The sequence below is a fragment of the Mustela nivalis genome, assembly GCF_964662115.1.
Source record: "Mustela nivalis genome assembly, chromosome: 11".
NCBI lineage: Eukaryota > Metazoa > Chordata > Mammalia > Carnivora > Mustelidae > Mustela > Mustela nivalis.
This window is the reverse complement of record NC_139030.1, coordinates 110,794,634-110,821,980: the sequence shown is the minus strand read 5'-3', so window position 1 is coordinate 110,821,980 and position 27,347 is coordinate 110,794,634. Positions and strand designations below refer to the sequence as shown.

Below are 27,347 nucleotides of genomic sequence, written 5' to 3'. Positions count from 1 at the left end.
TGAGGTTTTTGAGGTCATTTCTGCTGGTTTTTACTTTTGATGCCTATTTCTTTGGATATTTTGTGATTTCTGTCTATAACTCATATTTCTTAGAACTGTGGGAATGTTTTGAGGCCTAAGAAGAAAATGGATTCTTCTAGAGGTTGTTTGCTTTTTCTTCTACCAGTCACCTGTTTTCTGCACAGTACCACTCTGGAAACCTGTGAAAAAGATTCTCAGCCCATATAGTGTAAATTAGGGCTGAAAGTCATGTGTGGGCTAATTTGCAGGGGTGGTTATGAAATCTCGAGGGAGTATCTTCTGTTTTCCCCTACTCAGTAGCAGGGTTCAAGACAGGTAATTTCCCTTGTGTTCTCCTGGGAGTACAGGTGTATTTCTATTTCAGGCTTACAGTGGGGGTGTGGTGGTTTGGGATTTCAGCTTGTGGAGGGAGGGGGTCTCAGACTCCCTCACCTTTGGTGGATCCTGGGTTTTTCCTCCTGTTCTCTTCCCACACTAACCAGACCTGTGAGGTTGGGAGCTGAAGCTCAGGGTCATCTGGTCTAGCAGCTGTCCTCAACTTACTTTGTCTTCATTCATTTTATCCTTACTAGTCCTTACTGTTGTCTTGCTGGCTTAGTGATAGCATTTAAGTTATTTCTCCTCCTATTTTTATCCAATATTCTTAGTTGTTTTCTCTGAGGAGGCCAGCCCTTCCCTCCCTGTGCTGGAAATGAAAGCCTTGATTGCCTTTTGAGCCACCCTGTCACAGCGCATTCTCATGGTATTTTTATGCTAACAATACAAAATGGAAAGTCACAGTCATTTGATTGTTAAAGATTATAATTTTAACTACCAGAAAAGAAAACTTTAGGTGTAGTTACAAATGATAGGAAGCTAACTTTAAGGAATAGTTAACATAAAAATATGAATGGACTTTTGACATTTTTAGCCACAAAAAAGAGGAATTGGGGGAAGTAAACCAATTAGAGAGAATATCTATTTTATATTTTTAATGAAACTAGAAACATAGGGTCGCCTGGGTGTCTCAGTTGGTTAAATATCTGACTCTTGATCTCAGCTCAGATCTTGATCTCAGGGTCCTGAGTTTAAGCCCCACCTTGAGCTCTACACTGGGTGTGATGCCTATTTAAAAAAACTAAAGACTTAGAATTTTTACTACTACTTCTTCTTCTTTTTTTTTTCTTTAATAATTTTAAGCGGGCTCCCACATCCTGTGTGGGGCTCAAACTCAGGACCCTGGGATCAAGAGTCACACGCTCCACCAACTGAGCCAGCCATGTGCCCCTGGAAACTTGGAATTTTTAAAAAAGCTAGTATGGTACTACAGTGACTAACAGAGTATTTATATAATTTTTTAAAATACATCATAATATTTATTGATTTAATTATTAACAATTAGGAGCATGAAATACAGAAAACACCAACAGAAAATGCAATTTTTGAGGGGATCCCTGATGAATCAGCTTCTTACTACAACTTGGCGTGAGCGATAGTTATTTCTACAGTTTCAGTTAGTTTCCCTAAGGTCTTGGAGAGCTCAGTCAACTTTTTTGATCTCTGGAAGCCTGAATTCAGTAACAGAGAATATACTACATTTGTGTTTTTGGTTTCTGGTAGGATGATGGAATACTAGAACGCTATTTTCAGTTGATGTTGAAAGGTTATTTTCTGTGGTTGTGCATAAGGTGGTACCTCTGAAATGTCAGTTAAAACACCTCATAACAATCCAAAGCTCTCCCTACTAATTTAGGGTACGAATGCAAGAAAGAAAGGGCTACCTAAAAGGGTACCTTGAAGAAGGTCTTCAAGGTCATTGTAGCTACTGCTTTTCCAAAATTGAAGTTAATTTATTTAGGAAATCATTCTTTATATTTCACTTTTAGCTCCAGTTACATTGTGCCTTTCAGAAGCACTTAAGCGCGAGATAAGTCAGTCAGAGAAAGACAATTACCATATGATCTCCCTGATATGAGGAAGTTGAGAGGCAACGTGGGGGGTTTGAGGGGTAGGAAAGGAATAAAGGAAACAAGATGGGATTGGGAGGGAGACAAACCATAAGAGACTCTTAATCTCAGGAAACAAACTGAGGGTTGGGGCGGAGGAGGGAGAGGGTGGTTGGGGTTATGGACACTGAAGAGGGTATGTGCTATGGTGAGTGCTGTGAAGTGTATAAGCTTGACGATTCACAGACCTGTACCTCTGGGGCAAATAATACATTATATGTTGATAAAAATAAATAAATAAAAATAAGTAGATAAATTTTTTAAAAAGGCGCTTAGCGAAGAAATTGATCTGTTGATGATTCTTTAGGAAAAGGGGAGAAGATTGAAAACACATTGTTCCTATTATGCTCTCATTTTCAGTTGTGGGTTTAAAATAGGAGGCCTGGGTGTATGACCTTGTCCATAGCAAAATTAGTTGAGAATTAGACAATGTAAATTATAGGTAGAAATCTGGGGAGGGGAATGTTAAATACGTGATTTATATCATACACCATAACACATTCTAAATGGTTTAGTAGTTAAGTGGAAAAAATAAAACTGTTATGCCAAATTACAGGAAACCATTCATGTTTTAGGGTGAGAAGGGAGTTTCTATGCATGGCACCCAAGACAAAAACCATAAGGCTAATGATAAGGTATGAAAAAGAAAAGCCACTGCATATGAAAAGTTAATGCTCTTAATGCATTAAGAATTCCTGAAGTCCCTAAGAAACCAAATAGTGCAGTAGAAGAAACAGGCAACTGCCATGAGTAAGCAAATTTTAAAATACTTCATAAGAAAAAAGGTTCAGTTTTATAGTCAAAGGAATGTTAATTATAACCAAATGATACGGAAAATACATCAAATTGGTAAAGCTTTTAAAATAAAATAACCAGTATTGGTTGATTCTGGATAATGGATCTTCATGTAATTGTTGGTAGTATTATGATTTGGAGCAGTTTTCCTGGAGAGTAATTTGGGGAAATCTATAAATCTTGTAAAGTTTAGTATAGTCTGTGACCTGACAAATTTATTCTTAGGAGTTTATTCTAAGAAAACAATTGAATATGTGTGCCAAGATACATAGTTAAGAACATTCTTGCAGCTTACCTTGTAATACGTGAACACATACATGAAAAGTTTCATGTTCAGAGTGAGGTTGGTTTAAATAATATATTGCTCTTCTCTACAATGGAATATTATATGTCGGTGTAGTAAAAATGACATCGTAAAGAGTATTTACTCATTTATCAGCCAACAGGTACCTGTTGAGTAGCCAGCCCATGCCAGATGCTGACATAAATAAACGAAGTTTCTGCCTAACAACATGATAGAAGTAAAAAATACAGCATACATAAGTGAAAAAAGGCAGTTACAAATCTATATTCACATGCATGTTTGTATGTTCACAGATATTAGAATAATATACATTAAAATATTAATAGATGTGGGTGCCGGCTGACTCATTTGGTCAGTCATGTGCCTTCCGTTCAGCTTTAGGCTCTAGGGTCTTGGGATCAAGTCCCACATTGGGCTCCAGACTCTGCAGGGAGCCTGCTTCTCCCTCTGCCTCTGATTCTCTGTGTGTCTCATGAATAAATAAATAAAATCTTAAAAAAAAAATAAAATATTAATAGATGGAAGGTTTGCACTCTGCATTGCCTTAATACAATGAAGGCTGAATTTCTTTGTTGCTTCTCTGTATTTTTGAAAATTTTAAATATAGAACATTTTTGTGAACAGAATGGGATGCCCTGGTAGGAAGGAAGTAATGCCTGTTTTTTTATGAAAGGAAAACAAGAACTAATACTAAGAACAACCTTGTGCCAGGTGTGTCTCATTTTCTTCTTGTTAGCCACTTGGGGTAGTTACCGTTTTGATTATCCTATTTTTGCCTCTGAGAAAGCTGAGGCTCTGAGAAGTTTTTAGACGCCCAGAGTCACACAGATGGTAAGTGATGCCGCAGGACTCACCTCAGGTCTGTCTGTCATCACTCTGCTGTCAGTCATGCCTGCCACGAGTGTGTTTCTTGCTTTTTGAAAAAGTTTGATATACTGCATGGCAATTCCCTACATCTATTTAAATTGGCAAAATTACGTGAAAAATCCTTTTCTAATTAAACAATTAACAGATTTTCAATTTGGATAACATTGCTATTTTAAGTTTCAATACAGTTCTTTTGTCAAGTAGCATTTCTGTATTGACATTATTTACCACATAGATAAAAGAGTGGAATTAGATGAATTTTAGAGATTTAGTGACTCCAAGACCTTGATTTTCCTGTATGGCCCTAATCTGTGGTAACTCTGTTTTTTGACTATAGTAATTTGATAAATATTTAACTCAAATCATCTAACTCTTATTCCTTCCTAAGAAGTTTCATATCAGTTCACACTGAAAAAAAAAATACCTGTCAGACCGCATATACTCACTTTTAGTTAGGGAACTAGTAGCAACAAGTCATATCAAATCCTTGGCTTTTCATAAAAATGAGATACAGAATTTGTTGTTTTATTTTGCTTATTTTCTATAAATCCATGCCTAAACAAAAATTAAGTATATAAATACATAAACCAGGGTGACTATTTTGATTAATTTGAGTTCTGAGAGATGGTAGGTGATGTGATTTTTTTCTGAAATTAGGCCTTTTTATAAACTATGATCTCATTATACAATGTGACATTTTTTATCCTTAAGTGAAACATTTTCTTAATTGATTAAATACAGATGTTTATAATTTTTAAACTTTGTTTGGATACACAGCTCACTGTTAATGAAGCGGCTGCTCAGCTCTGTGTAAAGGATAATGCGCTGCTGACGAGAAGAGATGAACTGTTTGCTCTGGCCAGGCAGATTTCTCGAGAAGTCACCTACAAATATACCTACAGAACCACTAAGTAAGTGTCTAATTGGCAGGCAATATTTTTGCGTTGCTTGGTAGAGGTAGAGCATACAGCATTACCCACTGATAGACTATAAGCATTTTTTTAAAAAGTAGAAGTGTAATGTGACTGTGGTTCTATAAAATTAAAGAGTGAAGTGACTATTCAAAACACTGCTAAGGTGGTTTTGTTTAATTCTCCTTTTGTCTTTCTTTTGAAAGACAGTTCCGTAGCACTATAGCATTGTTCTGATAGTGGTTTTAACATTCTTCTCACACAGATGCTTTGGTTTTGAGTGTGATGATGAGATGTAGTTAGTATGTATAGACTTACTTGTATACTCACTAACCGTGTGAACTTGTTGAACTCTTGGTAGAAGCCAAGTGGTTCCTTTGGCAAGGTGTTTCCAATCCAATGAGATTAGTTGAATGGATGAAGAGACTCCATTGGCCAGTACTTAAAGGAACATTGGAAGATGCCAGATTACATGGAATATGGACGTGTGTTGCAAATAAGAAGTGGAATATGGAATATTTGAAGTAAAAAACTTATATGTTGAAAGCAGTGGTGGTTTTAAAATGTAATACAAACACGTCTTATTGTTCATCTCGTCTTCATTTGAATCCTAAATCTATTGACTTCCTCAATAGAAGTCATTTTATTAGTTTCTTTTTCATCTTTCCATCTTTTTTGTTCTCTTGTCGCACGTGGATTTCTAGTTCACCATGAGTTGTGTGTGCTGCTGCTTCTCTGAGGAGATGCAGATGACCTCCTGGCGTTAGCGTAATTCAGCGTGTGTTGAAAAACCACATCCTGAGCACCCTCCCTGGCCCTAATTAATCACAGTTTTGGGGGATGGAGTCTTGGAATCCAAATTTTCACAAGGGTCCCAGATTACCCTCATACCTGTTCACATTTGAAAAGTCACTGTTGAGGCATTTACTGTCATTCTGGCCCCAAACTCATAGCAGTTTCCTTTGCTATGCCTTAAGAGCCCACATAGACACAAAGTGAAGTTATTAGACTAAGTGAACAGGCTAAGAATATATAGCAGCAATATTGTAGAATTATAAGATTTTTTTAAGTTGGATGATTAAGAGCTGATTTAGTGATTTTTAAATTTTTTTCATTGTATTACACAAAATTTTCTGACTTCTTTATTTACATAATTTAATCAAGGTGATACATGTACATGCTTTAAGATATACCGTACATGGGGCTTGTACTGAAACTCACCAGTTTCCCTGCCCCCTTCAGGATACCACACCCAGAGGCAATTGCTTTCCACAATTTTTAGCTGTTTCTTGTCGTATTTCCATTTATATACTTTTTAAGTTAAATATATAACACGCTTGCATAATTTAGAAGCCAAAACCATGTGAATATGTAATATAAAAAGTTACATTCCCATTCTGGTCTTTAACTTCTTCCTCTTCTCAAAGAAGTCATTTTATTAGTTTCTTTTTCATCTTTCATCTTTCCAGTCTGTGTTAATGTACTTGCAACGATATATATTTTCTCATTTTTACCAAAAAACAGTAGGTAGTATGTATCTGTATTATTCTGTATTTTGTTTTTAACATGTCTCGGCAATCTCATTATGGTAGTATGTACACATCTTCTTCATTATTTTTTACAGTGCCATGGTATTGCATTGTGTATATGTACTATGATTTTTTTTAAAGATTATTTATTTGCAAAAGAGAGAGAGAGCGCACAGGTGCACGAGCAGGGGGTGGGCAGAAGGAGAAGCAGACTCCCTGTTGTGCAGGGAGCCTGATGCTGGGCTCAGTTGCATGATCCCAGGACCATGACCTGAGCTAAAGGCAGACACTTAACTGACCGAGCCACCCCAGTGCCCCACTATGATTTATTTACCCAGCCCTACTGATGGATACTTGAGTTGTTTCTAGCCTGTTATCATTATAAATATCATCATAAATAATGACATACATATTTTGTTGATTCTGAAATGTACTTTTCACATTTTAACATCTTTTACTTTGAAGGATAACTTGTAATTGATGGCTTATTACAGTTTAATTGGCAGTTTCATGTATCTGTAGGTACCCTTGGGATAGAGTGCCAGCAGAGGGATCTCTAGGTTGAGGGAAAATGCATCTGTAGTTTCAATAGATAGACAATAGGTGCATTTTAATCTTATGTAGCCTTAAGCATTCATCTTAAATGGCCACTTTGGGCCTTTTATCCTGAAGTGTTCCTGCTGGTCTGTAGGAAGATATCATGTGGTATAATCCTGCTTGATTTTTTTTTGCCTTTTGCATTATTTGATAATCATTACATATTTATTGAGTACTTTCTTTGTGGGGAAGTTTTTAGGTAGTGGCCTTTTAAAATGTATAATATAATTGTGTCTGCATACTTCCCTGATGTTAATTTAGAAGTGACGAAAAGTCTTTTTTGTTATGTCTGTAATATGAATGTCTTACTTCTGGTGTAAGGGTTTCGGGGATGTATGTTTTGGTGGACGTTTATAGATTGAGATGTCTTTAGAATAAAATTTGTTACCTTCTCAAGTTTTTCTCCTTCCCATTTTATTCAGGTCAAAATGTGGAGAAAGAGATGAATTATCCCCGAAGAGAATTAAAGTGGAGGTAAGATTATGCATTAATTTTTCTTATGCTAATAATGTTTACTAGTTCAAACTGAAAAAAAGGGCGTTCCATAAATAAAAAATGTGAATGAATTGTAGAATCTTTAAGACAATATAGAATTTTGTTGCTTTGAAGTATCTGATTCAAACTAGAATACTGAAGAAATTCTTAGAAGGAAGCAACAATAATGAGATTGATTTCCAGTCAATTTATCACAGGTTGATTTGTCAATAGGTGTTTCTTAGAGATTTAAAAACTCTACTCATTAAATGATTTTTTTTATAATCTTATTTATATCATTAGTCATCTTTCCAAGTACAAATTTAGAGGAGCTAAATGTTGTTTATATTAATGATCTGAGAGAAATAAATGACAATTTAGTATTTCCAAGTAATGGAGACTTTCCTGTAATCAAGCCTCTTTTAGAGGATCATGGTTGAGGCTGTCCTTTTTCTTCTTATTTCTTTTTTTTTAAGATTTATTTATTTGATTTATTTATTTGAGAGCGAGAGAGAATGAGCAGGGGGAGGGAGGCAGATGGAGAGGGAGGAAGTAGACTCCCCACGGAGCTAGGAGCCTGACCAAGGGCTTAGTCCCAGGACCCTGAGATCATGACCGGCCCCAGAATCAAGAGTCTGATGCTTTAACTGACCAAGCCACCCAGGAGCCCCGAGGTTGTCCTTCTGATTGTAGGTCTGCAAGAGGTAAGGTGGGAGTTGAGCAAGAAAAAATATATCCTTTTCTTAGGGCTGTCAGAACTATAGAATAGTTTCAAAACTACTGTTCATTAATTTGGATTGAATGTTTTTTTAAAGGCCGGTCTTCAGCAGAATAGAAATTTGAAGTCTAAGAGATCCTTCCTTTTTTTTCTTGGGCAGAGGATGAGGGCTTGTACTCCCTTCGACATCCGTTCATTTCAAGTTAAAGCAAATAAGCTGTGTTAGATTACCCTAAATTCTTCTCATTATTTTAACAAAGCGTCTGTTTGTCTATAGTCTTTCAGTGACACCAAAGCTACAGTTACCTTTTTTTCTCTTATTTTTATTTTTGAGAGAGAGTATGTGTACACATGCATGCAAGGGAGGTTGGGTGGGCAGAGGGCGAAGCAGACTCCCTCCTGAGAGGGAGTCCCACGAGGGACTCAATCCCAGGACCCTGGGTTCATGACCTGAGCCAAAGGTAGACGCTTAACCAGCTGAGCCACCCAGGCGTCCCCACAGTTACCTTTTAAACATGTTTCCCTTTCTCACTTTCTTACTTAAATCTTTCCAGTGGCTTTCTCCTGTGCCTAGAATAAAATCTACACTCGTGGAGACATGTAAGACCCTACGTGATCTGACTCTATCTGCGTGTCTGACCTCATCTGCTGCCACACTTCCCCATTCTTACTGTGTCCCTACTAAACTGACCCACTCTTCGGTGCTAGAACAGGTCGAGCTCATCCTGCCTCAGCACTCGCTGCTTGTTCCCCGGCGCAGACCGTTCTGCAGCTCTTCATGGGGCCTCAGCTCACAGCCGAGCTGCCTCTGACTTCTTGCCTCCCTTTCTGAAAGGGCACCTTTACCTCAGTCGCATTTAGTCTCTTTCTCCTGCTTTGTTTTGTTGGTTTTCACAGCACTCGCCGGCATCGGAAACTATGATGTATTTGTTTTTGTTATCAATCTGGCCCTTTGGATGAGAATATAGCTCTTATCTGTCTGTCCACTGCTTTGTACTCGGATTTGATAATAGTGCCTTACACTTAATAAGCACTTAATAAAATCAGTGAGTTGAGATAATGAGTGGCTATGGCTAAGCATCTTTGACTTCTTAAAAACTTTATCCTAAAGCAGTGGTTCTCAAAGAAGAGAAGAATTTTGTCCAAAAAAGGCCCTACTTTTAAAAGTTGTGCTTGTATTTGTAATCAGCATCACTGTTAGCTCTTGAGTAATGCTTAAGACCAGTTAGTCTCAGATACAATGCCAAAAAAATGGCCGGAATTACCAAAAAGGCCATTAGAAGATAATCTAACTCGTGATGACATGGTTTTATCCTGTTGTATCCCAAGGTAACGGACAAGAGAGGATCCCTGTAGATACAGTGACTCTGCCACTGAACAGGAAATCAGGTGACTACAGAGACTGCGAAGAAGCATGTGCTGTCAGAGGAGTTAGAGGAAAGAAGGTTCAAAACCTGCCCAGGGGCCAGGAAGAGTAGTCAGCCGCTGGGCTAGAAATCCTGTTTGCCTCTCTTTCTCACCGTTGGCCCTCCGTGTAATCCTCACTCGGGCTCTTCTCACACTGAAGCCCTGCTTTCCTTTTTTGTCTGTGTTCAGAGATCACTGTTGTACATCTGCGATCATGAGTCTCACCGGCTGTTTGAGCTGTCACTGTTTCTCGTTCAGCTGTATTAATGAGTCTTCTGACCTCCTTGGTGGCCCTTATCTGAAATTTAAGCAGTGTTTTTTGTATCCAGCACAGGGTTTTGAGTTTCTTTTTAGTAGCTCAGAGTGTTGGGTCATAGCATTAGACGTAACCTTCTGTTCCTTCAAATACGTCCCACTAGAGCTACTGAACGATCGTTCTGTTTGGTTAGTTGACTGTCTTACTAACATTCCCAGAGCCGCTTGAACAGTTCTGGACTTAGAATTAAGATAATCGGTGTTTCCTTCTTCTGGGAATAACAGTTCTAACCCTTCCTAAATAAGACAAGTGACTTATCAGCCCAGGCCACTTTAAATGCTGTTATTGGCACTAAACTCTTGATTTTGTTTCCCAGAAATAAAGAGGGACCTGAGCTTTTTAGCTGGGACGGTAGTTTGCCTATTCTGCTGGCCTGTTTAAATTTCGTTTTTGCTTTTTTTTTTAAAAGCACTTCTGGACCGCAGGGCAACAGTCTCTCTCCCGAGAGCGTGTGTTTTCTGCCTGGGTGCACCGACACATGGATCAGGGTAATCCTTTGCAAAACACACAGTATTGGCACCAGTCCTTGTCTCGGTTCTCTTGCGTACTCTAACTCAGATTTGAGATTCCAGTGCTACTCACGCGATTCCAGAAGCCGATACTGAGGGAGTTAGTGTTCTGTGGGCTGCACTCCCTTATGACATTTCATCGAGTATCCGTGCGCTGTTACACCTGTTTTGTACATAGCCACCAGTGACGGGAGACATGGTGTGAGCTGGGTTTTAGAAGAAAGGGTTTTCGAAGGTCGGTGTCAGGTGGAGGGGCATTACAGAGGTAGACTAGTGTGGGCAAAGAGGGGGTAAGAGAATACTGTGCATGGTTAGAAGAACAGTGAGACCAATTTGTAGAATTTATGACTGACACCAAGGACTTCAACGGTAAAACTGGAAAGATTTTAGAATTATTTGAACATATTCTTTCTTATTTCATTTGAATTACTAATTTTCTATTAAAAGAAAATACTATAAAGATAAGCTTAGCACATTATAAATTATAGCAGATTACTAGACCCAAGCTAATGAGAATTTTTTCTTTCATTTTCATTTTCCTAAAACCCTTGACAATAACCAATTAGCATACATGCCAAATTGCTGACTTTTTTTTTTTAATCTCAGAAAGATAATTTTTACAGTGTACAAAAAGAAATGTAATGTCCAGTAGATAAAATAGAAACGAGATAAAAAAAATGGGCATGGAAGGGAAGAAAACATTTCCTTGCACGGCTGTGCGTCAGGACTCTCACAAGACCAGCACTTTGTTCAGACTTGGGAAGGTGTTTTCTTTTCGCCAAATGCTGTGATTTCCTGGTTTGTTCATGAAGTGTTGGGTATAGGTTTTAAAATCCTTGTCTGACTTTTTCCTCTTACTGTGTAGTGGGCTGTCCCCCTTTAAGGACAGCTAGCTATTCTTTGATCGCTCTTGGTTCTGTGGCGGCTGTGTCCTACCGCCCAGCATCGCGGTGGGTGCTCAGCATAACCCCCTTCCTGTAGGGAATGTCGGACATCAAGTAACAGAGAGGTTTTGTACTCTATAATTTGAGAATAATGAAGTAGACACAGAGGAAAAAGCCTGCTGGCTTAGGAAGGCTGTAGGGGAACCCACCGCCTGGAATGACGCCTCTAGGGAAGGCGCCCCTTCAGCCCTGTGTGTTGGCAGGCGAGGTTTGGGAGTGAATCTCCGGTCTGGACCCGATGAGCGGCTTGTCCACCTGGAATACAGTCCTTTGTGTGGATCCACTTTCAGGTGAATGGAGACGAATTATGTTTTTGTTTTTGTTTTTTCCCATCGGAGACCTCAGATCTAGCTCTGGGACACGTGCAAAAAAGTAACTTTTTTATTGACTCTATCAATGCCTGTCCCTGCGAGGCATTTGAAATTCGTTATCACAAACCTTCTTGTTTATCTTGATGTGGACGCTTTAGGATTTCCGTTTATAGCCAAAGAGACACCCAGAGAGTCTCTGTGACTTGCTCAAGGTGCCACGTTTCTCTCTAGTAGCAGAGCCAGGCCTGCAGGCTACCTTCCCGCGTGCTGACGAGCATTCACACCGCACATTCGGTGTGAGAAACGCTATTGGCCTTACACCTTTGCTCCTGCTAGGAGGGTACGAAGGCCGAAGGCCGAGTGTTTGCAGAAGTGTAGCCTTTAAAAGAAGAGGGAAAGGGGGCAGTTTCCATTTCTGTTTCAAGGAGGCATGTCCAAGCAATTGTTAAGTTTTGAGTGGGAAATTTAACAATATAAATTACAAAATATATCTAAATGTAAGGCATTGCCATTTGATAAACTGATTATTTGGAATGAGGAGAAGCATGGTGTTGGGAAGATAAATAGTAAATCAAGAAAAATTAGTTTGATTTTGTTCTATCATAACTATGACAGTATATTGCAGAAAGATTGACAATGAGTTAAAGATGAAACACTACCACCCAAAGGCCTGGCACTCCTGTCTTTTAAAAATAATAACTAAAAATGGATTCAGTGGACAGCCTTTCTTTTTCATGAAGAGCATAACGTTACATGAACAGATCCCGTCACCCCCTCCCGTGTTTGTAGTAAGTGAGATCTTGGAAGACAGAATATGTAAGGGAACCGGCCACGGGAGCTGAGTGCAGGGGCTGCTGCTGCTCAGATTTCCTCTGTAGCTTCTCTTCGCTCACCGAACTCGCTGGAGACCCGGCAGAGGGATGGGGGGGACAGCATTCTTGATCCTGTGTGGGCTGGGAGTGCAAAGCAATCAGAGAGAGCTGGATGAAAGAAATGCAGTTTGTTAATAGAGACCAGAAAGTCAGAGAATCGGATCTTGAAAGACTTGGAGAAAACATCTGCGAGCAGTTCCAGCGGGGTAGGGGTGGGAGAGGGAGGCAGGGGAGGGAAGAGGGTCAGAACCCCCACCTCCGCATTTACTGAGGTTGTTGAAGGCAAGCTGGTCTAATTTGATGTAGACTCTTCCCCTTTGGATCAGAAAACAAGAAGCATTACAATCTGCTATTCATATAGAAAGTGTGAGTAAAAAAAGAAAAAAAAAGGAAAATGCATGTGTGAGGCGGAGAACATCTGTGGCAACAAGCGGTTTTGAAGCTAAGCTGCGGCTGTAAAGCAGCTTGTGGTATTCGGGGGCGAGGTTGGGGAGGGGTGGGGGTGGCCCCAGCGGGAGGAGAGTCCGAGGTCACGAGCAGCATCCCACCCCGGGTCTTGTTTTCTCCGTGCTCAGCAGCGAGGGAGCCTGTGATTAGTGGCAGTAGCTGTGACATGAAGGTCACATGAAGACGACCTTGCGGATGAATGGCTCGTAGTGTGGTCCAGCTGCTGCTTGGGGAAAAAAGCTTGAGAGACGTGCAACAGAAGTCCTGCACCAAACGTCTCGTGAAAGAGACCCGTTTCTGGGGAATGTTCTCTCTTTTCTATCTAAGCCACGTATTTTGGGTCCCTGCAGACGTAGGTCGTGGAGTGACGGCTGCTGAGCCTTGTAGTTGGCCCGTAGGGAACCGTCAGAGACTGCGAGGGAGTCAGAGTGACTTGCACCCAGTCTCTCGAGATCGCTGCCTGCTTGGCGAGGTGTACGTTCCTGAATCCATGTCTTTGCCTCTCTCCGTCCGTGAAGGAGCAGTGTCCGTTTCCCAGAAACTGCCACATGCAGAGTTTGCAGCCCCCCTTCCAGCTTTGTCACGTTCTCCTGGTTAAGCGTCCTGACACCTGAATACGTGCCACCCCGCGTTTGTGTAGCGACGGGCGCTTTCCCGAGAGTGCCGTTTGCGTTACTGCGTTTAACCCCCACACTCTTCATTGGGTGGATATAGCAGGTGGTATAATTTCCACTTAAAAATTGGGAACACTGGAAATCATGAGGTTAACTGCCCTGCCTGGGGTCACACATCGAATTCTTAGCACGAGAAGACTAGATCGCTCGCTCTTCTGTAAGGTCCTTCGGAAACAGCACGGGAGTCCTAGAGGTTCTGGCCTGGGCACGCCCCACCCAGGGCTTCCTGAGAAGCTCAAACTCTACATTGTCTCCCACACGTTCAGACGGAGCTTTCAGGAACACAGATTGGTTTGTTTCTTTCCCAAGACCTGCAGTGGCTTCTCTTTGAATTTAAGATAAAATCGACAATTCTTAACATGGCTCACAAAGTCCCACAGAATTTGGGCCTGCGTGTCCAGTTTCTCTCACCGTGGCCTCTTTCTCAGTGTGTTTCCCCTGGTAGCCGTAGTTCTCCAGCTTCTGAGGGATGCCGTGCCTTTCTTGCCACCTCTAGGCCTCTATACAAGCTGCTCTCTTTCCCAGAGAATTCTCTTCTTTCAGGTCGAGGCCTAGTATCACGCCCTCTCAGAAGGCTTCCCTGACGCCGGCCTCCTCTCTGCTCTGGATCTTTTTGTCCTTTTCTTCCTCTAGACTACTCGTCAGGAGGCAAGAGTCATCGAATCCCCAGCATTGAGTACAGAATCTAGAACCTGTTGGTCACACGAGAAATTTTTGATAAATGAATAAACAAGTATTTCCAGATTTCTGTTGTTCTTTCCACTAAAACCATTCCCTACCAATATGTTCAATATTTTCTTGCTGGTTTTAGGGTTAAATACCCAAGATATCTTATACTATGTAAGTAATCTCTAAGATGTTTAGACTGTGTAAATTTCCCCCCAATTTATCTTAATTCCCCTGTACCATAGACATGCAGTAAGTCACTTGTAGCCTGCTGTCTGTTTTACTGTGATTACTCTGGGAGCTTGAAAAGGGAACTTAATAAATATCAGTAGCAGACCTTTAATTGGGTAATATCTATGTGCCAAGCACTGTGCTAAATGTTCTTGATGAGTTTTTGTTCCTTAAAACGGTTCTGCAGTTAGCTGAGTAGACGCACAAAGAAGAAACAGTCTGTGCAGTATCGCAGTCAGTCGGCAGTAGGATGGGGTTTTGAACCCCGCGTAGATCGCGGAGGCAGGCCGGTTCGGCTGGGGGAATGCGCGCTGTGAGAGCTGTGCCTGCGGTGACTGCCGGGCGCCTTAGAAATGCTGAACAGGAGCAGAGGCTTCGAGCCACTGTCCAGCCGTGACATGAGAGGAGCCTGCGGGCATCTGTGCTGGGGGTTAAATTAGGTGGACACACGTGAAATGCACAACGCGGTGGGGAACCAGGGCACGTGGTCGTCACCTGGAAAATGATAGCTTCTCGTTTCCCAGGTCTTCTCCTAGCCGCCCTTTTTGAACTCACTGACCAACCCTGACAGATGAGTGCTCTTCACTCAAAGGAGAGACTGCTAAGAGGAAGCTAGATTTAGGTCTGAATAAGTTCTTAGAGAAAAATCGAATGACGACGCAAGTGTACTTTTCGCTTAGATTTAAATTGCATCCATTTGTATAACGTTCATTCTAGCTCAGTTAACGATTATATGCCATACGTTCCTCTGAGTCCTCGGTCTGGGGGTGCCTAGAAAGGTAGCTATTTTCAATGCTTTAAAAATGCTGATTGGGGGGCACCTGGGTGGCTCAGTGGGTTAAGCCTCTGCCTTCAGCTCAGGTCATGGTCTTAGAGTCCTGGGATCGAGGCCTGCATGAGGCTTCTGCTCAGCAGGGAGCTTGCTTCCTCCTCTTTCTCTGCCTGCTTCTCTGCCTACTTGTGATCTCTCGGTCTCTGTCAAATAAATAAATAAAATATTTTAAAAAAATGCTGATTGGGGGCATTTGGAAGGATCAATTGGTTGGGTGTCTGCCTTTGGTTGGGGTTGTGATTCCAGGGTCCTGGGATCCCCGAGCTGGACTCTTGGCTCAGCAGGGTATCTCCTCCCTCTGCGCCTCCCCCTGCTTGCTCGAGTTCTCTTTCTTTCTCTCTCTCTTTCTCAAATAAATGCCGATTGTATGTTGACCCATCATAAAGCTACATGAGACTATCTGGAGATGTCAAATTTATTTGCCCTTGATTCTAATTCACGTCTTTGAATTTAAAAATGGCAAATTACTTAAGAAATGGATTTTGGTAGATGAAATCTTTGAGAACATGAGAGTCACTGTGGAGAAGACCCTGATGGGGAAAAACTTCTGAATCAGTATGCCTTACTTCAGATACAATATTGTGTTATTATTACATCTCTTCTAGGTTATAATAAGAACTTTGGTTTTTAATGATTTATCCTTTGTTACAAATACATAGTTCATGAAACTAGGGGAGAAATATTTTGGAGGTTGTGACCATTTCTGTGAGGAATGCTTCAGTTTATAGTAAATTTACTTAAATCACGTTGTTGTCATGTTTGTGGATATAAATTTCATGTAAAGCACTAAATGAGCAAAAACCACTAAACAACTGAAAAAAGTAGTGGATGGATTGGGCTTTCATAATAAAAAGTTGAGTGAAATTCATTTAAGTTGATGTGCTGTGCAGGAGGAGGGTGCCTTGAGTAAGCTGTTTCATGGAGTTTAGTGTGTGTTGACGTACTTACGTGGCAGTGATTACGCGCTAAGTGACTACATCCTCACAACTCACAACAACCCTCACAGAGAGGTGCTCTTACCTGTATTTTTCATAAAAATATTGAACAATTAGGAAATTAACGTTCAGAAGGGTTGAGTTATTTCTCTGGTGTTACGTAGCTGGTAAGTGGTAGAATTGGAACATGAGTGCAGGCCTTTTTTATTTCTTCTCCTCCTCCTTCTTTGAAGATTGATTTATTTTAGAGAGAGTGTGAGAGCAAGCAGTGGGGCGAACAGGGAGAGAGAGAGAGAGGGACCTGAAGCACATTCCCTACTGGGCAGGGAGCCTGACTTGGGGCTCAATCCCAGGACCCCGAGATCACAACCTGAGCTGAAATCAGAGTCGGCTGCTTACTGAACTGTGCCCCCCAGGAACCTCCAGAGCGGGTCGTTCTAATTCAAATCCCTGTTGCCTGTCATGTGAGATGCTGAAGGAGAAATGACCACTCAGCGTGGCAGAATTCTTCAGAAATTCGGATTGGGATTATTGGGGAGCACTTTGAAGACTATTCACGTTGTACATAGAACAGAATAAATTCTTTTTTTTTTTTAATTTTATTTATTTATTTTACAGAGAGAAATCACAAGTAGATGGAGAGGCAGGCAGAGAGGGAGAGAGAGAGAGAGCGAAGCAGGCTCCCCGCCGAGCAGAGACCCCGACGCGGGGCTCGATCCCAGGACCCTGAGATCATGACCTGAGCCAAAGGCAGCAGCTTAACCCACTGAGCCACCCAGGCGCCCCCAGAATAAATTCTTGATGGGTTAGAGAGATTTTAGAAACAAAGCAAACAAGTAAAGCTTTAGAAAAGCTAGAGGGTATATTTGAGTATTTGTCAAATCTCTAAAGCAGAATGCCTTTCTGAAGCTTACAGTGATAGAAAATTTACAAAATAAAAGTGTATATAGTTACAGTGTATATAACATTTTAAAAATTTTGAATATCGATACAAAAATATGAATTGGCAAAAATTAAGAAAACAACAACACCCAGTGCTGGCAAGGAAAACTTACAGTCTAATTAGCCAGTAAAGGCCTTTGGGGGAAGTAGTGAATGAAAAATGTTCATAAAAATGTTCATCCCTTTGCAGTAATTGTACTAGGAATCTACTGTACTGGGTAACCTAAGCTATGGAAAGGGCTGTTCCTGTGAAAATATTTTTGCAGTGTTTTTCAACCTAAAAGTAAGAATCTAAATGTCCGATATAAAAATAGTAATTATTACTAGTTGAGCCACTGGATGAAATGCTATATTAAACATTATACAGCCATTCCTATTAATGCTCATGAAGTCTACATGTGCAAAAGATGTGTAATTCTTATTCCATCTTTTTCGTTTGTATTTTTAGTAAAGGAACAAGTGTAGAAATAAGGTAATTGTACCATAAAAGACTGAAAGGAAGTATTGTACATTAAAATCTTAATCATGGTTACTTGGGCAGTAGGATTAAAGTGTTTGGTTGTCATTGTTGTTCTGTTTTCTGAGTTGTTGGTATTTTAATTACAAATTCTAAAAAGGACTTAACTGTTGACCCCTAGGATGGATTTCCAGATTTCCAGGATTCTGTGCAAACGCTCTTCCAGCAGGCCAAAGCGAAGAGCGAAGAGCTTGCTGGCCTTGGTTCGCAGGTAACGTAATGCAAACCGCCAGTAAACGCTTCATAATAGTACCTGTAGATTGAGAAACAAATGGGTGCTCAGCCAGCTTCAGTTTTAAGCCTCTGAGGACTGGATTTATTTCTGGTTGTTTCTGAAAAGTCAGCTGATGCACAGCTGTGTCAACAAGAGAGCAGTGACTACATAGTTTGATTGGGTTATGAGCAGAATCTGATACAGTGATAATCTACTCTTTGTAGTTTTGTAGGAAGAAACACAGAGTCTCTACTTAGAGGTAGAGGAATTTGATACCAGGAAGAAAGCCATGTTGATTAGGGCTGTGTGTTACAGAACTTTGAGATAGAACAGGACTAGTTCTCAAGAAAACATTAATCATCAGCATTGTAGCTATTTTTAAGTCATTTTGATTCATGGATGAAAAAAAATTCTTACCTTAATATGTATCTTCGGGTGCTTTTGCTATTGTTTCATCATTGTATCCTTAAATTAGCGTTTTAAAAAGTCATCTCTGCAAATACCACCTTTTAGAAAGGACTGTAGGTTTTATTAAGAGAATGAAAAATACACTTCCTCTTTAGAAATCTTACTGAAATTTTCCCAATTAATTAGTAATAAGTTCAAATGAATTAAAGCTCCTTTTGATCTGGTTTATCTGCATTCAGAAAAATAGTATAAGCTTTTATCCTATTCTGTGAGTTAATATTTTTTCATTTATTGATTTTTACTATTGTGAATCAGGATTTTTTGGAACTAATTTATACAGCAGCTTCCTTGTACTACTCTTCTCTGTGGCACAGCAGTGACTCCTGTTTGCATTGTGACTATTAACACAAATGCACTGCTTTGAATATCACATATAAGTAATTTAAAGCAGTAATGTGTAAAGAAGGAACTTAAAAAACACATGGCAGAGAAGAATTTCTATTTACTTGTGTATTTTTTTTAAGATTTTATTGATTTATTTGACAGAGAGAGATCACATGTAGGCAGAGAGAGAGGAGGAAGCAGGCTCCCTGCCGAGCAGAGAGCCCGATGTGGGACTCGATCCCAGGACCCTGAGATCATGACCTGAGCCGAAGGCAGAGGCTTAACCCACTGAGCCACCAGACGCCCTTTACTTGTGTATTTTAAAGTTGTCTTTTTATGATTGGTTGGGAAATACTGCAGTTTCATTCCATGGTGAAGGGGAAAGTCTCGTTGGCACTGATGTTTTTCCTGCATAATTTGCATTGTTTAATTTCGGTGGGAGGGGTGTTTGTCTTGTCCTTCTAGACAGCCATTTTACACCTTTTCTCCCCCAACATGCTGTCATCATATCAGAGTATGCGTAGTGCCAGATCCTAAAATAAGAATGCCAAGATCTCACCCTGTGTGTTTCTAGCAGATGTTGCTATTGCTCCGAGGTTCCTTTTTTAAAAAATATTTTAAAGGACTCGGTACTTCGGGAAACAAAGCTAAGGTTATTTGCCTTTGAGCTGAAATATGGAATTCTCTTTAAAGGACGAGCAGGAAGGTTTTTCTTTTTCCCCCTCTTGCACAGAATCCAACATTTTATGTTTTAACATGATGATATAGACATCTAAGCATATTTATGGAACGTGTATACCACATGAAGTGTGAACTAATTTAATGAATACTAAATATATTTGCTGGAGTCTGAAATTGGCATCTTTAAACCATTAAAAAAAATGTAGACTGTTTTAGTTCCTGATTTTATTTTTGCTTTACTTACTAGCAGCCTGAAAAGGTGATGGCAAAGCAGATGGAGTTCCTTTGCACCCCAGCTGGCTATGAGAGACTGCAGCACGCCGAGCGGAGGCTTTCGGCGGGGCTCTACAGGCAGGCCTCGGAGGAGCACAGCCCGAACGGCGCGGCTTCTGACACCTCGGATGGGCAAGGTGGGTCTTAGATGACCTGCTCTCGGCGAGCCGGGGGCTGTGTGCGCTGTAGAGAGCAGCAGAAGTCGGCTTGTTTTTAAATTCTGATATTTTAGAGCGATTTTGTTATTTGTTCCCCATAAAACTTCATCTTCAAATTGTCTCTTTTTCACAAAAGGAAAGGATTCATTCTGCAGATTTAACTAGCAAAAGTTTTGGGCTTATTTTGTTTGTATGTTCGTTTTTTTACCTTATTATCCCTAAACTAGCTGACCCATGCAGTTGACCCGTATTTTGTACAGGGTGAGTGGGAATGGGACATGTAAACAGAGTAAAGATCCTTTTCCCCAAAGTCCCTGATGCCATGGGAGACATTTATCAGTTTTTAAAAGCTCACATATATTCATGTTTTCTTGGACTTCAAAAACAAATTTGTCTATGAAATTTATAACATCTGGTTTCTAAGAGGATATGGTAACTGCTTCTCAAGCATTGGGACAGGAGTACGGAGATGTGTAGAGATAGTCTAAGAATGGAGAGACTTGAAGTTTTGTGTTCTTCAAGCTTTAGATTGACCACGGTCTCTATGAAACTGTTTGGTGTGGTGCATTAGAAATGGTTCTCTTAAACTCTTAAGTTTAGAGAGCTGTGATTTATGAATATTTTTATCAATTTGAAATTTTTTTTCATTTTTATTGCATGGACACACGAGGAAATCTCACGTCGTTGTCATGCGCTCATAGACTCTTCCGGCGTGCCGGCGCACTTCTGGGCACCACGGGCACATCGGTGGCGTTAAGTCCCTGCTGGCTCGCAGCTCACTCTCCAGTGGAGGCAGATGTATAGTACACGACACAGAGTTTCAGATAGTGATGTGTGTTTGAAGAAAACAGTAATTTTGTAGGATCTTCTTGTTTTACATATACTTTTCTAGTGAGTGGTTACCATTGTCAAAAAAAAAAAAAAAGATTTCTAAGTGAGAATACTGTCTTAACAAGCATTCTCCACCTGGAGAGTAAAATATGTCAGCAGACCAGAGTGCTGTAGGAGAAGAGAATTCTTCCTTTTAAAAGATGTTACAGAAACTGCTGAGTTGAGGTCTTGTTTAACCTCTCCAATCATCCTTGACAATTAAGACTTAAGAGTTTAAGAAGCAAAAGCAAAATTAATGAGAGACTGAATGACCGTAATTGGTGGAGTCAGGATAATGACACGTGGGTGGCAGTCTGCTAAGCGTGTGGGTCTAGGTGTATGACAGAAGGTGATGTGGCTTTTAAGCATTTTTACCTTGTCTGTGCTACTTCTGTCTTCTTGGGTTTGCCGCGGGTTCTGCTGGTCAGTAATGGGCAGTTGTTGGAGCCGTCTCTGTTTCTCTAGCACTCGTTATATTATGTGTTAATGACACGTCTTGGTAAACTGTGCGCTGGTAAGAAAATGCCTTACAGAGGGAACGTACTCTGTGCCAGAGCTGGAGTGCTTACTGGAAATCTCAGTCTTTTGTTTGGTTCATGTTTCACTCTGGAAAATGTCCTGGCAGAATTGTAAACCTTGGAACTAGCATGAGCTGCGTTTTCCTTCCTAAACTATTATTTAAAATATTTCTCAGCTATTATTTAAATTCTTCAGTGCCTGTTGGCTTTCCTTATTCCTTTCCTAAGTAGTGTTCAGGGAATTCATGAAAATGTATTTTTGGGGCACCTGGGTGGCTCAGTCGTTAAGCATCTGTCCTTGGCCCAGGTCATGATCCCAGGGTCCTGGGATCGAGCCCCGCATCAGGCTCCCTGCTTGGCGGGAAGGCTGCTTCTCCCTCTCCCACTCCCCCTGCTTGTGTTTTCTCTCTTGCTGTGTCTCTTTCTGTCAAATAAATAAAATCTTCCAAAAAAATACATTTTTAAGAAAAAACATAGCATGTTTTTAATATTATTCATACTTTTTTTTCCCTTTTCCTTTAGGAGAAAGACCTTTGAATCTTCGAATGCCTAATTTACAGAACAGACAACCCCATCATTTTGTGGTGGATGGAGAGCTGAGTAGACTTTACTCCAGTGAGGCAAAGTCCCAATCAGGTAAGAATATGGGATGTGATTAGAGAGAGTGACACTTGAATAAGACATCGTTAAATTCTGTTTTCAAAAAAAAAAAAAAAAAAAATTCTGTTTTCCTACCTTCCACTATCTCCACTCCTTCTCTCCCCCATTCCCAGCCAAAAAATAGGGTCATTACTGTTACAGTTTTTCTCCCTTTGGAAATAATAGATTGCCGTAATAATGGCCACTTATTTTTAGAACATGGTATTCCAAAGAATTGACAGGGAAAAACTCATGAAGGATGATACTATTTGGATTAACTGTTATACAGAATTTTAAACCAGATAATACGTGGCTGATTTGAGTTACGTAATTGCCTTTTCCAGCCTTTCATCCTATGACATCAATGGATTACGTGTTTACTTGCAAACTAAGGAAACCTTGTATACTAAAATCTAAACTTATCTTGCAGGTGCATTTTGGGGATGGTATTTATATTTTAAAATTAAACTGAACTCCATAAAAGGATAAGCTGTTCCGTATTAGATGCTTGACTATTTTTCCCCGTGAAGAAGTGAGTTAGACGAAGTATTAGAGAGCAGCACCGTTTGAAAGTCTCGGGATCATAGCGGGAAGGCTGCTCTCCCTCCTTCCCGCATGATCTGGTATCATACCATCTTGGAGTTACAGTAGCATCAGGAGTCACTTGAACGCTGTTGCTTCTTCTGTGAAACAGACATCATTTCTGCTGCATAGAGTAGGTGAGAGTATTAAACAAGGTAGCACGTGAGAGTATTAAACAAGGTAGCACGTGAGAGTATTAAACAAGGTAGCACGTACAAATTGCCTCGCTGATAGGGATCCTGTAAATGGTAGCTACTATTTCTAGACTCTTGCTAATTTTAATATCTACTTTTGCATAGAGAGAGCAGATTCATAAATTGAGCTGCCTAATTTCAGGTTAGCTGTTAGTTTTGGTTACACATCTAGAATCCTTTTCAAAGGGTGCATGTGTGTGTACACGTGCGTGTGGATATGTATCTTCCAGCATTAGTCCTTCGCGTAGATACTACATTTTCTTGCCATTTGTAGTGTCCTCATGAGGTTGAAGTAACTACACACACGTAACTCCAAGGAATGGGTCCTTATGGGGGTGGCCTTCATTCCTTGATCTTGTTTCTCCCACCCTCCTGTTTTGTGGCCAGAACTTTTCATAAGGTTCCGTGTTTAAATGTGGAAGAGGTTTTCTGTCTCTTTTTCACTGATAGTAATTAACTATTTTACTAGTAACTTTTTTTGTAGATGCATGACCAGTTTTTTTTAACATATTTTTTTAATGTTGAACTAATCATCAAAGAAAAATATGGTCTATATGCATTTTTGTGCCTTTTATAATTTAACTCTCATGCCACCCTATATAGATAACTATCCCCATTTTATAGAAGAAGAAAGATACTAAGGTCTAGAGAGGTATGTGAGTTGCCTGGAGATGTACACAGCTAGTAACTGGCGGAGATGGAATTTAAATCCAGAATCCAAGCTCTTTTTTTTTGTCGTGGGGGGGGGGTGGATTTTATTTATTTATTTGACAGAGAGAGACAAAACGAGAGAGGGAACACAAGCAGGGGCACTGGGAAAGGGAGAGGGAGAAGCAAGCTTCCCGTTGAGCAGAGAGCCCGATGTGGGGCTCGACCCCAAGACCCTGGGATTGTGACCTGAGCCAAAGGCACCAGCTTAACAACTGAGTCATCCAGGCACCCCCAGAATCCAAGCTTTTAATTGCAACTCTATAAACATGAAATTTCTATATGGAATTGCAGAATTATGAATAGTTGAAACTGTTTGCTGTGGAGATTGGGGGTTGGTTTCATAAGTTGGAATTTGTTTTTTGTGATCCATTGATTTAAAGTATCAACACACTTTGTGTTTCCATTTTTATGCAGAGAGTCTTGGGATTTTAAAAGACTACCCTCACTCAGCTTTTCCGTTAGAAAAGAAAGTCATCAAAACAGAGCCTGAAGATTCAAGATAGCTGTGATTCTCCCGCTGTTCTCTGGAAATGGCAATTTAAGGATAATGCTCCATCATAGAAATAAGCCTTAATAACCAACGTTGCCTCATTCAGCTCAAACAGATTTCATAGCCAAAGCATAAGGACTGATACATAGTCTGCGGAAACCAGGAAGATAACACAGCAGCCACAAAGGAGAAAATTGAGAGAATGTTGCAGTCTGTAATAGAAATACTGATCCATTCACATTCCTGTGTAAGTTGTTTTATGTGGAAAAGCTTACAAATTAATATTGTAAGCATTCATTATTTAAGAATGTACAATGTATTTGTGTAATTTATAGAAGTAAAATCTAGATGTGGAGACATGTTTGGTCCAGTAAATGTGGATACAGTTTATTTTACTTGAAATTTCACTGTCTATTTTAAGTGTGTTTAGCATAAATATTCTTCTATGTTAGAGTTTAGAATCTTCGCAGTCATAAAGAAAGTTTAAGCAATGTAGTTATTGGCAAGGTTGCAATGGTTTTGGACAAATGGAAAGCAAATGCTCAACTCAAACCAAGGAAAATATTGTGGATTTAATATTTGATAAAACCGACTTTGTTTAACAGGAAATGTGTCATTTTGGGAAGTAAAATGTCACTTTTGCTGGCTCAGGCACACTTACGCAATTAATAAATTCTAAAGTAAAGTTTAAAAGATGAGCAAGAGAGTGGAAAATCTCTCTTATGTGGTTGATTCAGATTGTGGTATGACATTCTCTCATCATAAAAATAGGAAGCTGGTCCTTGGACAGAGAACTTGAAATAGGTGAACTGATGTGTAAAAGCCATGACTTAAACATTGTTGTTGAAGAATGTGTTGAATAGATTAAGTCTTAGTAAGTTAACCCCAAAGGTGATAAGGATGGTGACTGTCAGAAAGGCTATAATATAAAATAGAGTCAGCACCAGTGTATGTCTAGCAGTTCTTGATGTCCTGGATGGAGTCAGAGAAAGTAGGCGTCTCGCCCTTGGGGAATGTCTTCCCACTCAGACCGTCCCAAGTGTGGACAATTGTTATATCCACATTTGCAGTCATAATTCTGTGGAGGTTTAGTTGACACCTGGATTCATTATTTATTTTACAGTTTTGTGTACCTTTCATATTTGCATATGCAGTTTTTCTTTAAATTCATTTTAGCTTGAAAGTCTCTTTCAATTCCCCCTATTTAATAAATGGACTGTGTGCATATTTATGGGGGTGTGCTTAAATGTTGATAATGTCCTTGCATACTTACGAGAAGTTCACGTTGGAACCCATAGTTTAAAAAAAATACCATTTCTAACAATTTACATTTTTTCTATTGGTTTAAGAGAAGACATTTGACAGCTTTACCTACTTCCTTCAGATTCATCTAAACCCAGATATTGATGAGAACAGCATCCTGAGTTGGGATATGTAATGTTTTTTTGTTTGTTTTTAGTTCTGCTCTAAGTCCTAACTGTGTACAAAATACTAAGTCATAATCCATTATACTGGAGCTCATCGGCCACACATTAGATGAAATGTCTGGACTGTAGTCTCTGATCACTGTCACATGTATAATTGCTTTTTCATTCTGATTTGTAGAATAGCTTTATAGTAGAAACACCAGTAAACAACTTTTATACTATTGAAAGGCTCTCTTCCCCTAAGTGTTTTAATTGTACCATAGTGTTTTGCCCACTGAAGAAGCTTTTTATGGACCTTGCAACTTTGTTGCTAGCTTGAGATTGATTATTGTGGTTGTATTGTTCACTGTGTGTAGAAATAGTTTGAGTACGATTTAAATAGATTGTTCAGTTTTTAATATTAGCCATAGAACTGGTTAGTATCTCAGTAGTTTCATGAAACGTTTCCTGTATTCTAATCTATTTTGAGAAATTTTGTGGGTTTTTTTTTAATTGTGTCTTACAGTTCAAGTTTGTAGATTTTAATAAGCAACAATTTTTAAAGATGCAGTAACCTTCCAGTTAATACTTACCTGTCTTTCATGGCCCCACAAACTGCATCTTTAAATCCATAAGTAAGTTTCCTTAAGTATCACACTTTCCTGGTCTTTCAAGCTTAATGATAAGGGGAAAGCACAAGAAAAATTTCAGTAGAATACAGTTTTTATTTTGTAAACACTAATGTATTAAATTTGCTATACATTGAAGCAAATAATATATATTTTTATTTGAATTGTATATATGAATCGGATGTTATAACTAGTTGATTTTTTCATTGTGTTCGAGGTATTTTCACTGAACAAGGTCAATTGGTTACCTCAGTATTATAGCCGATATAGTCCAAGGGACCATTTCTCCCCAAGTCTGCGTTGTACTTGATCACGTGACGTCTGCGTTCCTGTGACTCTTACATCTGTTGGTGAGGTGGGACGAGTGCACTTGCTTCCTGTGGCAATAAAGATTTCTGTGCCTCACACACGTATGTGTATATAACTTCCTGCAAAGCACTTTTCACAGTAGGTGATGTGAGCCTCACCAGCCTCCCCTCTCTGAGTATTTGGTCTGGGCTCAGGTGTGAGGGGCCGGGGCCAGGACTTACGTCTTACTTCAAGACAAAGTATTATGACCAGTGACCTTCGTTTCTAGAAAGTTCTTTGGCATACAGGTGCTCAGTTGACTGGTCTGTCGAGGAACGGGTTTGGTTTATGTTGTTCTCACTTACGAGAGGTTTACAGAGATACCGTAAAAGCTATCCATCCTATCTAACCAACTAAATTAACAAAAGGAACATTAGCATTTAACATATTTAATATAGTAATATTTGTAAAGTGCTAATGTGATGTGGCCTCAGTATTACAGCTAATTATGATACCGAGCTAACCTATGGTAGAGAATGAGCAGCAGCTTTGCGAGGAAGGTTTTTTGGCTTTGTTTTCTGGAGAGTGAGATTGAGAGAGAGCAGGGTGAGTGGTGGGGAGGGAGGCGCAGAGAGAGGGAGAGAGAATTCTAAGCAGGCCTCACGGCCAGGGCAGAACCTGACTCGGGGCTTGATCTCCTGACCCTGAGATCACGACCTGAGACCAAATCAAAAGTCGGGTGCTTACCCGCCGCCCAGGCACCCCTGCCATGAAGTTGTAATTGCTGCATCCAGTAGATGAATGAAGAGCCTCCTGGGGTCCGACACCGTGCGGGCCGGCCGGGCGAGGGTGGAGGCTACAGAGGAAACACGAGGTGTGCTCGCCCTTTGTGAGTCCAGCGCTTCACTGAGCGGGAACGAGTTCCGCTCCGATAAAACACACAGTTCAGTGCGTCACAGGCCGGGGGGAGCAAGGAGCGGACGTTGAAGTGTGTTGCGTCCTCCGCAGGCGCGGTGCTGGGGGGCGCTTGGACGGTGAAAGCAAACACTGGCCTGACAGATGCAGAAGGGACCAGCCCGAGCTAGAGCAGTTACCAGG

At 40.3% G+C, this 27,347-nt stretch overlaps 1 protein-coding gene across 8 annotated transcripts in view; it reads left to right on the top strand.

The window, feature by feature from the left end:
• The window catches only part of NAB1 (NGFI-A binding protein 1), a 44,695-nt gene extending 18,327 nt beyond the window's left edge, over window positions 1-26,368 (top strand). For 4 of the 8 annotated variants that reach the window (XM_082690546.1, XM_082690550.1, XM_082690552.1 and 1 more), the window contains 6 exons: window positions 4,750-4,883; window positions 7,432-7,483; window positions 17,926-18,015; window positions 19,742-19,901; window positions 21,833-21,946; window positions 23,851-26,368. In XM_082690546.1, the coding sequence (XP_082546672.1) occupies window positions 4,750-4,883; window positions 7,432-7,483; window positions 17,926-18,015; window positions 19,742-19,901; window positions 21,833-21,946; window positions 23,851-23,939 (639 nt within the window). In that variant the 3' untranslated portion in view covers window positions 23,940-26,368. Of the gene's footprint in view, window positions 1-4,749; window positions 4,884-7,431; window positions 7,484-17,925; window positions 18,016-19,738; window positions 19,902-21,832; window positions 21,947-23,850 lie in introns of all 8 variants that reach the window. The other 4 variants (XM_082690545.1, XM_082690547.1, XM_082690549.1 and 1 more) reach the window with 1 other exon arrangement.
• The last annotated feature ends 979 nt before the right edge of the window (window positions 26,369-27,347 follow it).